Source organism: Hippocampus guttulatus, chromosome 2 (genome assembly GCF_054856545.1).
Source record: "Hippocampus guttulatus isolate MCC_2025c chromosome 2, RoL_Hgut_1.0, whole genome shotgun sequence".
Lineage (NCBI taxonomy): Eukaryota > Metazoa > Chordata > Actinopteri > Syngnathiformes > Syngnathidae > Hippocampus > Hippocampus guttulatus.
The window spans coordinates 27,992,677-28,006,833 of record NC_141262.1 but is presented as its reverse complement, the minus strand read 5'-3'; the positions used below and the strand labels follow the sequence as shown (position 1 = coordinate 28,006,833).

Here is a 14,157-nt window from a genome sequence, read left to right as displayed (position 1 = left end):
ACGCCGTGGTCAGCTTGGCTGCCGCGAAGAGTTAGTCTCTGCTGCTCCGGTGGCTTCCCACCGGGGAGGAATGTTGGCCACTGAACAGATTAACCTGAGCGGAGGCAGTACCGCCGAACCTTTCAATGGTCCGGTTGTGTAGCTGAAGCTCAAACATTTCAACTGCAAAAACGACAACTTGGCAACTTAGGCCTCCCCGGCGTTTGCGCTAGTTAGCTTAGCGAAGCTGTGCGCTAGTTAGCTTAGCGAAGCTGTGGCTGTTGGCAACCCTCCAGCTGAGAGCACATTCGCGTGTTATTCTGACACTTTGACGGATTGTATCAAATTACAGACTCTGCTTCTTAGTTTTTGCAATAAGTGAAGCCATTTTTGTCTCAAAGTCGTCGAATTTTATTCACCGTTTAACTGTATTCAACGGAAAATGGCGGATATCACGTCTTCCTGCTCTTTAGCCACAGCGACCATAACGTTTTTCCTGTAGTTACGCCTCAAAGATGCAGCATCGTGTTATTTCTGAAAAATCTGTTTTCCACTCAATCCTATGTCAACACATTTTCATAATGCAATAACTGCCACAGAGTACAAAGCTGCTTTAGTTAAAACTAGATTCGTTTCTGCACACACATTTATGTTTATGCATTCTAATTCAAATGGATTTCCATGAGACAGGAGAAGTGAACCAATCTCTTTTTTTCGTCTATGGATGCTACAGCTTCTTGTTGACTTTGAAACTTAGCTTGAAGCCGACGCGTGCACATTTTGAGCATGACGTCTCTGATCCACTGGTTAAAGGACACTTTGATTCTCTCCTTTTATCTCAAACTGCTTCAAACAACAAAGCGTGTGACGGAAAAGTGGTTGGGGCTGCATGACTGTCCGTGTTTTGTTATGTGTTGTTTATTATTTTACTTTATGTTAACTGTTTTGTTAAGCGCTTTGTTAGAGCTGCCGCTGTTGTGAAAGTGCTATATAAATCAGCATGTATTGTACAAGAACAATTAAGGTGTTTGTTTTCATTTACACTCTACAAGAAAAAGTTCTACTCTAAACATATGAGAATGCATTTTTTGGGGGTGACACAATCAGACTTGAGCACACGCTCCATCTTAGTATGATAGTATGACACTCACACACACACACATATATATATATATACAGTATATTTAAATATATATATATATAAAATAATTTTTGGGGGAATTTTCTTGTGTTTTACAGCTGAGAATGTAACTTGTCTTGGTGAATGACATTAAAATGTATGCGGTAGACACATTCCTAAAATTTTATTTAATTACATAGGTTGTTTTTCATGCGCTAGCCTGGTGAAGAACCGGTTAGCATGTCTACTTCACAGTGCAGAGGTTCAGGGTTCGATTCTGGGCTCAGGCCTTCCTGTGTGGAGTTTGCATTTTCTCCCCGTGGCTGTGTGGGTTTTCTCCGGGTACTCTGGTTTCCTCCCATGTTCCAGAGACATGCATGGCAGGTTAATGCAACCCTTTCAATTGTCCCTAGGTGTGACTGTGAGCATGAAAGGTTGTTTTTTGTGATTGGTTGGCAACCAGTTCAGGGTGTACCCCACCTACTGCCTGGAGACGGCTGGGATAGGCTCTAGCAGGCTCGCCACACTCATGAGGATAAGCAGATCAGATAATTAATGGATGTAAGTTTTCTATCTGTTTCCCAAAATAGCGTGTGGGTAAACGAGCTCGGGCAGGATTGCCACATCCAACATGGCAGGTGGGCTGACGTATTGCGGTTACGAGCCAAAAAAGCTCGTGGAGGCGACTTTACACTTCCGGGTGGCGTCAGTGGCGGAAGAAACAAGAACCACTAAAACTGAATAAATAGTACTAAAATACAAAAAATAAAATAAAATACCATGTAGGTTATCGTACACCTGTTTTCAACACTTGTAATTTTTGAACATTGAAAAAATGCTTTTGGTTGCTCACTCCTCCTTCTTCCGCCCACTAAGCAACAAGCTTTCTCCTCGGTAGTTTGCTGAACTTTCTCTCACAGGACGCTCGCCTGCGCCTGTCACGGTCATCCTCCGGCGTTTTCCTCTTTTTACGTCGGCTGGAAGTCACTCTTTTATAGGGTTGAGGTTTTGTTTTGCCCCGCGTCGAGCTCCCGAGGGACCATTCAAGGGCAAAAACCATCCGGAGGAGGAGGAGGGCTTTCTCGCTTCAAGAAAAGACAACCATGGAGGTTCCCGGCATGCAGGTAAGCACGAAGGTGTATCGGGCTCACTAAAGCCAACTAAACCAGTTTGTCAAGCGGCGAGCTGACGTTGTGCAGTAGCAGGCCACTTTTTAAATGTCGGTTCGGTAAGCCGTAAGTATCCAAGAATAGTCAAATGAAACCTGCGACGTCCACACGTCGAGCAAAAAATATTTAAAAGTCGCCAGGCTCCATTATGGAACCTTGAGGTGCCTCTTGGCGGCTATTTGAATGACAGCTGAGTGTTTGTTGGTGTACATACAAGAAGTTGGGGTGGGACTTTTCTTAATATCATATCTAAACAGTTTCTCTCAACCCACAATCAGCAATAGAACCATTTATTTAGAATACGTATTGCACATATTAACAGTTTCATACATCATTGCTGTATACATTGCCATTTCATCATCACTCTTTGTCATCCTTAATGAACCGCTCCAATAATTTAAATTTCTCACATTTCTTGTTACTAAAAGGTCTCTGTCTTATGACTCACAATGTTTTTGTTGACTGTATGTTGAGAGGCTCCCAGGTGTGTCGACCTGTGTAACCTGCCTGGGTGCACTCGCTGCCTGGTTTTTGATGCAACGCTGAGTGCGGCAAATGCTGTTTTTGAATTTTTAAAATAATTGCCTGATTCAATGGTTTAAATCAATGTCAGAAGGAAGATCGTATTCCAAGACAAAATTAAAGAAAACTTTCAACTGTGCTTTTAAAATTAGCTCCAATGTGTCTGAAGCCATTTTGTTTGTGGAAGCAACGGAAACAACGGTTACAATGATGAATTAAATAGTTTGGTTCCAAAAATTGTGCTGCCCTTTCAATGGCTTTATTGAACAAACCAGTCTACCCTCGCGTTTGATGCCACCCACATCACTCACCAGGGCATGCCCTGCCATTTAAAGCCTTTCACATTTAAAGTCACAGTCGAATGTGAGGATGTCGACCCCATGTGGACAATATTAATACCTCCACCTCACATGCATGTTATTGCGTGTGACGCTGCAAAATCAGTTTTTATCTGATTTATCGATGGACAACCAGTAAAATGCCGGAGTATAAAAATATTTTTCTTTTTTTTTTAAGTGTAATTGTCGTGGTCTCATGACAAAATAATGATTTTTAAAAAGCAAGAAAATTGTCAGATTTAATATCAGCTGATGAAATGGGCCAGTTGATGAATGGGTCGGGCCCTATTGAACACCCAGCAAGATGTTCAAATTTAAAAAATGGAAACGGTGCCAACCAAGTGACAAGAAAACGAATAATTTAAGTCACTATTTCAGAGTGAGTATAACTCAAGGCCTTTGATCAAAAGTGTTGAAGAAGTATTCCAGAATTCCAGTGGCGGTTTTGCCGCTGAAGGCGTGCTATAAAAATGGCCGCCGTGTCTTCCAGCCCGGCCGCATGCGGTCGCGGTGGCAGCGGCAGGGAGCAGCACGGCTGCTGCTGCTGCTGCTGCTGCTGCGTGTTGTTCCATTTCCTTTTTTTAGGCATGTGGAAAGTCGAGCACGGCCACAGAGGCTCCTTGCCATTCGCTTCCTGACGTGCTGCCAGCCTGTGGAAAAGGCCAAGCTTTTCTTTCACGACACTCACTATGTTTACATGCGCTGAACAAAAAAAAAAAAAAAGAGAGAGTGAACAACTCTAATTAAAGTAAATCAACTTATCCTATTCATTTATGGTTCACTGATCTTTATTTTAGACCCAAACATTTCTGAATGATATTCTAATATTGTTTCTTATGAAACATATTATTTTTAAAGAAAATTACATTGAAAACTAATCATGTATTCAATCGCAATATTAAGGTGGGGTGGGGGGGCAATACATTTTTCCAAATTTTTGAGGCCTACTTGAAAATTCATGCAAACGCCTGCATTGTCGTGTTTTCCAGTTTCATACATCATTGCTGTATACATTGCCATTTCATCATCACTCTTTGTCATCCTTAATGAACCGCTCCAATAATTTAAATTTCTCACATTTAAATTTCTGTCAGAGTTCTCAGATCGATCCAGAAGAATTATTCACCAAACTGGACCGTATCGGCAAAGGATCGTTTGGCGAGGTGAGCTTCTTCTGTGGCACTTCAATTACAGGTTAGGTCAGCTGGCTACATTTCTGAATTGATTTGGGGTTTGACAGAATCCGTAATTCTTCCAAAAATGTTTTTTTTTTTTTAAAAGAAATTGTGAAGAATAATCAATTGGATTGGATTTTTTTTTTTTTTTTTTTTTTTTTACAATTTCTATGTTCATTTGTGAAAATGTAATCTTGTATTCCACGAGAAGCTGTTTTTTTGTCATCTTTTATGGTAACTTGAAAAAGTTGGACGGAAAATATGGAATTCTTTGAAAGATAGCTTTCTGGAAGTTCTAACATTTTGTTTGTTTGTTTGTTTATTGAACATAAAACATATATACAGTAATAATTTTGAAGTTTAAGACTGAATTTGTGGAGCTGCTTAAAAGTGCTCTTGATGATCTTTCTTTTTCAATTAGTTCTTTTTGGAATGTTGAATATGTTGAAGCAGATGAGAAATTTGGAGTTTGTAAATTGTTATCATTTATTTGTGAAGTCTCTTTAAAAAAATGGGGAGTTGGCATTTTGTGGAATCTCGGCTTGAATCCATGAAGAAATTGTGCATTTTTGGTGGATTTTTTATTTATTTGGTTGTAGTTCTTCATTCATTTCAGAATGCTTTCATGGAAAATGTGGATTTCTTCAGAGGAGGAATCTTTGGAATTTTGATTTATTTATTCCTTTGAATATCAAGACGTACCTGGGTGATTGTTAAATGTGGCTCACCGGCAGGTGTTCAAAGGCATCGACAACCGCTCGCTCAGCGTGGTGGCCATCAAGATCATCGACCTGGAGGAGGCCGAGGATGAAATCGAGGACATCCAGCAGGAGATCACCGTGCTGAGCCAGTGCGACAGTCCCTACATCACAAAGTATTACGGCTCCTACCTCAAAGTGAGAACGCGGCGCGCTCTCTGTCTGGACCCGACTGCGGCCGCTTCTCAATTGCGCGGGCCCTCATTGTGAGTTCTCGCTGCACTCTGTCTTTCAGGGCAGCAAATTGTGGATCATCATGGAGTACCTCGGTGGCGGTTCTGCACTCGACTTGGTGAGGGACACTTGTGCCATTGCCTCATTTTGATCTTTTCACAAGCGAATAAAAACCGAGGTGTCATCAGGTTTGTTTTTTTTAGGTTTAAGGTATTCTTTTTTATAGACAAAAACTCTTACCTGGCTGACCGTTTCAGATGTTGCTTCAGCCTTCATCGGGGCTGTCACTACTTCCCCCAAAAAACTGTCAGCTAAAATCTGTATCCAATTTTAAATTCTTATATGTAATAAATAACTTTTTTTTTTTTTTTTTTTTGGTTACCAAACCATTTTTTTAGTATCTTGAATAATAGGCGAACAAACTATTATCCTTGTCTTCTGATTTCAGACTTATTTCCACATCAATTTATTTGCACGCAATGATATGAACGTTGACCGTATGAGTTTTCACAGTCGCAAAGTCCATTTGAGCGAAACCGCAACAACAATGTGGCCTTTGACAAAACTGAGTTTGACCCCTCTGATGCCGACTGGATTGAAATGTAGAACATGAGACTTTGAAAAGCAAAATGGTGGAGTTGTGAGACAGAGGTCGCTTTGAAAAATGCCTTCCAGTCTTAACTCGGTTGAAACCGTAAATTTGTTCATTTTCTCCAAGATAATATGGAATCTTTAAAAAGTGGGAATTTTTGCAATGTTAAAAATGTTGAAGTTGGAACAGTTTGAATAGCTTGAGAAATGTCGATTTTGAGCAAGATTTGTGAAAAATGACTGTATTTGGAAAAATTTGCCCCAAAAATGCAGACTCTTCAAAAAGTCAATTTTGGGGGGGAAGTGTTCAACGTGTTATAAGTCGGTTGAAAACGTGTGAATTTAAGGTGATTGTTAAAAATCAATTCGATTGTGTCCTCATGAAAAATGTCAAATCTTCCCCAACAAGTTCAAAACTGAGGAATTTGAAACATTTGAGTTTTGAAATCGGTGGAGAAATTGTGAATTGGAGCACAATTTGCGAAAACGCACTCAAAAATCCACCAGTTTTCCTCTCTTTTGTTAAGTTAAACAACAAAAGAGAATTGTAAACATTCACGTATGTCTGCCTGTATTTCCTATGTTTATTGTTATGAGTATTATTGGACCCTCCCCAAAAAAATTCAATAGGTCTACTTTTTTTAAATCAATCAGATGATTAATTCCATCCATCCATCCATCTTCTACCGCTTATTACCGGGTCGCGGGGGCAACAGCTTTAGCAGGGAAGCCCAGACTTCCCTCTCCCTAGCTACTTCTTCCAGCTCTCCCCGGGGGATCCCGAGACGTTCCCAGGCCAGCTGGGTGACATAGTCTCTCCAGCGTGTCCTGGGTCTTCCTCGGGGTCTTCTCCCGGTGGGACATGCCCGGAACACCTCACCAGGGAGGCGCTCAGGAGGCATCCGAATCAGATGCCCAAGCCACCTCATCTGGCTCCTCTCGATGTGGAGGAGAAGCGGCTCGACTCTGAGCCCCTCCCGGATGACCGAGCTTCTCACCTTATCTCTAAGGGAGAGCCCGGACACCCTGCGGAGGAAACTCATTTCGGCCGCTTGTAACCGGGATCTCGTTCTTTCGGTCACGACCCATAGCTCGTGACCATAGATGAGGGTTGGAACGTAGATCGACCGGTAAATTGAGAGCTTCGCCCTTTGGCTCAGCTCCTTCTTCACCACGACAGACCGATACAACGTCCGCATCACAGCAGACGCTGCACCGATCCGCCTGTCGATCTCCCGCTCCCTCCTGCCCCCACTCGTGAACAAGACCCCAAGATACTTGAACTCCTCCACTTGGGGCAAGATCTCCTCCCCGACCCGGAGGGGGCACTCCACCCTTTTCCGACTGAGGACCATGGTTTCAGATTTGGAGGTGCTGATCTTCATCCCAACCGCTTCACACTCGGCTGCGAAACGCTCCAGTGAGAGTTGGAGAGCCCTGTTTGAAGGAGCCAACAGCACCACATCATCTGCAAAAAGCAGGGATGCAATACTGAGGCCCCCAAAACGGACCCCCTCAACGCTTCGGCTGCGCCTAGAAATTCTGTCCATAAAGGTTATGAACAGAATCGGCGACAAAGGGCAGCCATGGCGGAGTCCTACCCCCACTGGAAACGATTCCGACTTACTGCAATGCGAACCAAACTCTGACATCGGTGGTATAGTGACCGAACAGCCCGTATCAGGGGGTTCGGTACCCCATACCCACGAAGCACCCCCCACAGAACTCCCCGAGGGACACGGTCAAACGCCTTCTCCAAGTCCACAAAACACATGTAGACTGGTTGGGCGAATTCCCACATACCCTCGAGGACCCTGCTAAGGGTGTAGAGCTGGTCCACTGTTCCACGGCCGGGACGAAAACCACACTGCTCCTCCTCAATCTGAGGCTCGACTTCCTGACGGACCCTCCTCTCCAGCACCCCTGAATAGATCTTACCAGGGAGGCTGAGGAGTGTGATCCCTCTGTAGTTGGAACACACCCTCCCTTTTAAAAAGAGGGACTACCACCCCGGTCTGCCAATCCAGAGGCACTCTCCCTGTTGACCACGCGATGTTGCAGAGGCGTGTCAACCAGGACAGCCCCACAACATCCAGAGCCTTGAGGAACTCCGGGCGGATCTCATCCACCCCTGGGGCCTTGCCACCGAGAAGCTTTTTAACCACATCTGTGACTTCAACCACAGAGATAGGAGAGCCCACCTCAAGAGTCCCCAGGCTCTGCTTCCTCCAAGGAAGGCGTGTTGGTGGAGTTGAGGAGGTCTTCGAAGTACTCTGCCCACCGGTTCACAACGTCCCAAGTCGAAGTCAGCAGCGCCCCATCCCCACTGTACACAGTGTTAGTGGTGCACTGCTTCCCCCTCCTGAGACGTCGGATGGTGGACCAGAATTTCCCCGAAGCCGTCCGGAAGTCAGCTTCCATGGCCTCACCGAACTCTTCCCACGCTCGGGTTTTTGCCTCGGCGACCACTGAAGCTGCGTTCCGCTTGGCCAGTCGATACCCGTCAGCTGCCTCTGGGGTCCCACAGGCCATAAAGGCTCGATAGGACTCCTTCTTCAGCTTGACGGCATCCCTTACTGCTGGTGTCCACCAGCGAGTACGGGGGTTGCCGCCACGACAGGCACCAACCACCTTACGGCCACAACTCAGATTGGCCGCCTCAACAATAGAGGCACGGAACATGGTCCACTCGGGCTCAATGTCCCCCGCCTCCCCCGGAACATGGGAAAAGCTCTGTCGGAGGTGGGAGTTGAAACTCCTTCTGACAGGGGATTCCGCCAGACGCTCCCAACAAACCCTCACAATACGTTTGGGTCTGCCAGGACGGACCGGCATCTTACCCCACCATCGGAGCCTACTCACCACCAGGTGGTGATCAGTTGACAGCTCCGCCCCTCTCTTCACCCGAGTGTCCAGAACATGCGGCCGCAAATCCGATGATACAACTACAAAGTCGGTCATCGAACTGCGGCCTAGGGTGTCCTGGTGCCAAGTGCACATATGGACACCCTTATGTTTGAACAAGGTGTTCGTTATGGACAATCCGTGGCGAGCACAGAAGTCCAATAACAAAACACCACTCGAGTTCTGATCGGGGGGGCCGTTCCTCCCAATCACGCCCCTCCAAGTCTCACTGTCATTGCCCACGTGAGCATTGAAGTCCCCCAGTAGAACAAGGGAGTCCCCAGCAGGAGTACTGTCCAGCACACCCTCCAAGGACTCCAAAAAGGGTGGGTATGCTGAGCTGCTGTTTGGTGCATATGCACAAACCACAGTCAGGACCCGCCCACCCACCCGAAGGCGGAGGGAGGCAACCCTCTCGTCTACCGGTGTGAACCCCAATGTACAGGCACTGAGCCGGCGGGGCAATGAGTATGCCCACACCTGCTCTGCGCCTCTCACCGTGAGCAACTCCAGAGTGGAAGAGAGTCCAACCCCTCTCGAGAGAACTGGTACCAGAACCCAGGCTGTGTGGAGGCAAGTCCGACTATATCCAGTCGGAAATTCTCTGCCTCACACACCAGCTCGGGCTCCTTCCCTGCCAGAGAGGTGATATTCCATGTCCCAAGAGCTAGCTTCTGCAGCCGAGGATCGGACCGCCAGGGTCCCCGCCTTTGGCTGCCGCCCAGCTCACATTGCACCCGACCCCAGATGATTAATTGGTCATCGGAATTTTACCTGCCAAATATCAGAATTAATTTTTTTTTTCTTTGCCATGTGAAAAAAAATTGAAGTAATCATCTTTGATGTCACGCAGCTTCGTGCGGGTCCCTTTGATGAGTCCCAAATCGCCACCATGCTGAAGGAGATCCTGAAGGGTCTGGACTACCTCCACTCTGAGAAGAAGATCCACAGAGACATCAAAGGTGCGGCATTCACCTCGCATCTTGAAAAGCAAAAGATGGCGTCAAGCCCGCATTCACGTAGGCGCGTCCGTCGCCCGCAGCCGCCAACGTGCTCTTGTCGGAGCACGGCCAGGTGAAGCTGGCCGACTTCGGGGTGGCCGGTCAGCTGACGGATACGCAGATCAAGCGCGAGACCTTCGTGGGGACGCCGTTCTGGATGGCGCCCGAAGTCATCCAGCAGTCTGCGTACGACTTCAAGGTCGGATTGCCTTTTGTTGTGTGTGGGGTTTTTTTGTGTGTATTCTGCCTGTCATTTGTATCTTTATAGTCAATGTTGCGTCACCCAAAAACAAGTTATTTCATTTGTTGCATATTATCGGTTCTGCCAAATATCGGAACCGCCCTCTCCCAAATCCATCTTGGTCAGGCCCTTGCTGATGGTGTGATTCTGAACTCCCACCAGGCGGACATTTGGTCGCTGGGCATCACGGCCATCGAGCTGGCCAAGGGGGAACCCCCCAATTCGGAAATGCACCCCATGAGGGTGCTCTTCCTCATCCCCAAGTCGCCTCCCCCGACGCTGACGGGCGACTTCTCCAAGAGCTTCAAAGAGTTCACCGAGGCCTGCCTCAACAAGGACCCCGCCTTTGTAAGAAACTCGCCCGCTTGCCTGCACAAATGTAGCGACGAGCCCCACGTGGCCCTCCATGCGATGTATCAAATACATGTTTGGTTCTTTGGAGACTCAAAATTGTCAAAAGCTTTATTTTTGTGTGTGTATGTGGCTTGTAATTTGCCGGCGACCAGTTCAGGGTGTTCCATGCCACTTGGCTTGAAAGTTTCAGCTCACCTGCCACCCTAAATGGGGACAGGCGCCTTGGATGGCCCAAGCAAAACTCACTCACGGGCTGACCAGATTGGAAGAGTGCGCTCCACGCGCTCCCTCTAGTGGAGAAACAGGCAACTGCTGCTTGCTGCCCTCAACCACATTCTGGGTTGTCTGATTTAAAAAAAATTTTAAAAAAATCCAGTGTGGTTATTTCGTAGTTTGCTTCAAACCCTTTGTTTTTGGCTTCAGGTCGTTAATACACAAGAAACGAGAAATCTATTCTGAAAGATTAATTCTATTAAGAGCGCACACTTTGCACATATTTTGTCCGTATTTAAAGTGGCATATGTCATATTTCTGTTTCGGAAGTGCGTGGTGTTATGCCCCCCGCCCCTCACCGGTAGCATTGATGAAAAATTGTGGGCCCCCTCCAGCATTTTTAGTGCCACTTGAAAGAATCATTCAATTAAAAATTCACATATTTTGTCATTCTATGCAAGTTTTTCTTTTGATGGCGGCGCGGGTACTTGATACTTCATAAGTGTTCAAACTGCAGGCTGTTAGGGTGCCTTCGATGTTTTTGCTTGAATTCAAAACATGGCTTATTTTTAAGTGCAGTTTCTTAAAAAAATGACCTTAAATGAGGACACGCGTTGAAGAAAATGGACGGCTGAATGGATGCTTGTATGTATGTGTCCTGCTTGTGACTGTCTCGTATTCCCTCCTTCAGCGTCCCACCGCCAAGGAGTTGCTCAAGCACAAGTTCATCGTCAAACACTGTAAGAAGACGTCCTACCTGAGCGAGTTGATCGACAGATACCGAAGGTGGCGGGAGCAAGGGCACAGCGACAGCAGCCCCGACGACTCAGACGGGTAACTTAAAAGAAAAAACGTTTTGTTTTTTTTAAAGTCCACCGGCACACGTGGCGAGTTTGCTTGACTTGGGTTGGTGTTTTCAGTGAGTCCAGTGACAAAAAGGACGGCGACTCCCCCGAGTGGAGCTTCACGACGGTGCGCAAGCGCAAGACGGACGAACGGCCGCACATCAATGGCCAGCTGAGGAGAGAAGGACAAACCGCCGGGAGCGCGTCCTCCAGTCTCGGCACCGTCATCGCGCCCGTCTTCAGCGAGGTTTGAGTGCGCGCGCGCACGATGATGCGCAGGCCAGGGACGACGTTCCACAAGCGTGTGCCTTTTTGCGCAGTTGAAGCAGCAGCACAAGGAGCACTCGGAAAAGCGGTTGGCCATCGAAGAGCTGGAACATAACATCCGACTGACCGAGGACGCGTGTCCCGGCATCACCGATCGGATGGTGACGCACGTCGTTGCCAGGTACGCCATTTTTTTCTTTCTCTATTTCGTCCCTCAGTATCAGCCCCTGGAAAGTTAGAAAAAACGAAGTCCTGTTATCACTTTCACTGATCAATAGGATATTTGGGAGACACGTCTGTCATAACGGGACCCACAAATATTGTCATTTCCTGTGAATAATACCGCCCCACCCTCACCCAAAAAGTTACCCTTGGGGAAAAAAATGTTTCTCTTTGTACTTTTGTATCATCCGATTCCCCAATTTGTTCGTATTTATTACCAGAGTGATAAAGATTGAAAACCCAGCAGTAAAGTGTAAATGTCTTTCAATCAAGGTTAAAAAGTGTGGCTCTTTTCTTAAACCATACCTGTGATTAAGTCGCTCAAAGCATTCTTAAAAATCACGTGTTCCAAAATCTTATTTTCACATTTCTCTACTTTGCTTTTAAACGTCTTGAACTGTTTTGGTCACTGGTGGGTAACGGATTTTTGTACTTTGTTTTTGCAAAGCACGTTGAGTTAACTGGTGTAGGAAATATGCTCTACAAATAAAGCTCAATGGTGGCATTCTGCCCGCTAAAATTTGAGACGGTGCCACTGTCATTTTCCTCCACTCGTGCCAGGGAAAGCAGTAAATTTGCAGATTTTTTTTTCTCTTTTATAATTACTATTCTTGAACATTTGGGGTTGCTGGCAATTTTCTACTCTACATTTCTTCCCGTTTATCTGTAGTATAGTGAAAATGAGTGGGATGAATATTTCTTTGGCAAGTTATTTGACAGCGCGTGCCCCTAAATCTTTGACTTGGCACCCCAAAAATTTCAGGTTAGGGGCCCAGGGTGCTCCAAGTGGGTCTACCTCGCCTGTCGATAGGCTAACCTCCAATACTGTACAGCACTGGCATTTACTAAACATGCAGGATTTTAGGACGGTACAACGACACCATCTAGTGGCTGTGAAAAATAATAATCATTACACTTTATGACGTGAAAATTCCACATCTGCCCACATTAACGGAAGCAACAATCGGCAAACGTTTCTTGGTGACTCTTCTGTTGGCAAATAGCCAACAACATGCACTGATGTGCGCATAAGTGCTGCGAACGGCTTGTGGCCAATGCTAGCGGGGCCAATGCGGCTAACTTTTTTTTTTTTTTTTAAACAGTGACGTAAAAAAAAAAGTGTATGGAAAACGATGGTCAGTCTCAAGGGCCTCCTGCTTGAAGCTCAATCAGAAGTCTGACATTTGGATTGAAATAGGTCATTTTGAGTTCCCAAATCCATTTTAAAAATGGCTGAAGAATGAAAGAGAAAACAACATGCTTTAGTAATCAACATGAAATTCAGTGGATGTGTCTTTAATACCCACAAATCAGTCTCAACGACCTGTCCTTTAAAGTGAACATGAAGTCAGCCATTTTGGTTTGAAAGAGCCATTTTGGGGCCAAATTACCCCAAAAAGGAGGCTGAAGAAGAAGAAAAAAAAAGACCCCGACACTAGTTTCACGAATCAGCATATTTCTTGGACTGCACGAAAAGTGTCAATCACCCATTCAAAGTGAACAGGAAGTCTGCCATTTCGGTTCAAAGCAGCCATTTTTCTAAAATGAGCTCCAGTTGGAGCTGGTAACCTGGATGGATTTGGGGGGGGGGGGGGGGGGGCTTGCGCGTCGTTTACCACATTTGCTTTCTTTTTATGCTGCCCTTAGGTTCAATGCCAACTGAGGACAAACGGGAAGTGGACGCGGCGATGAGAGACTGTGTCTCAACACGGCCACGCTAGCAAACTGGAGAGCTGCTGTGCAATGTCTCCACACACACACACACACACACACACTTTTTACTTCACTGCTGCTGGACAAAGAACTCTCTCCGCTTGTTCTTATCCCGCAGCATGGCTTTACCCTTTGTTGATTTGTAGACATAAAATTTGCTCGGTAGCACTTGACAAAGATGATATGCCAATCTTATTATTGTTTAGAATGTTTTGTTGTCGTCAATCAACACTTTGATCCCAACCACGTCATTCGCCGACCAACCAAACGGGAATCAATGAGAGAGGAAACGCTTGTCAAGTGTTGCTGACAATTTGAACCAAAGACGATCTGAACCTTGCTCATTGTATATATTCTTTTGATATGTATATCATAAGGGATCTTACTTAGCGGGAACCATCGACAAGTTTTTGGAGGAATGTTTTTCTTTTTAGCGGGACGTAGTTTTATGAATAAATATTTAAGCTTGATTAAAAATACTGTCTACGTCCATGTTGATTCATACACTTATTTATTTACAAACGTTTCCCCTCTAAGGAAGAAAAAAAAAGTGTTTGTTTTTTTTTAACTC

General features: G+C 45.7%; 1 protein-coding gene across 1 annotated transcript; it reads left to right on the top strand.

Annotated features, from left to right (window-relative positions):
* Positions 1 to 1,966: 1,966 nt before the first annotated feature.
* Positions 1,967 to 14,076, top strand: LOC147209382 (serine/threonine-protein kinase 26-like). Its single transcript, XM_086105245.1, has 11 exons — positions 1,967 to 2,223; positions 4,223 to 4,291; positions 5,038 to 5,199; positions 5,297 to 5,353; positions 9,584 to 9,692; positions 9,773 to 9,930; positions 10,135 to 10,320; positions 11,231 to 11,373; positions 11,460 to 11,631; positions 11,705 to 11,832; positions 13,521 to 14,076. The coding sequence occupies exons 1-11, from the start codon at positions 2,203 to 2,205 to the stop codon at positions 13,534 to 13,536; spliced, it is 1,221 nt and encodes a 406-aa protein (XP_085961371.1). The 5' UTR covers positions 1,967 to 2,202; the 3' UTR covers positions 13,537 to 14,076.
* Positions 14,077 to 14,157: the final 81 nt, after the last annotated feature.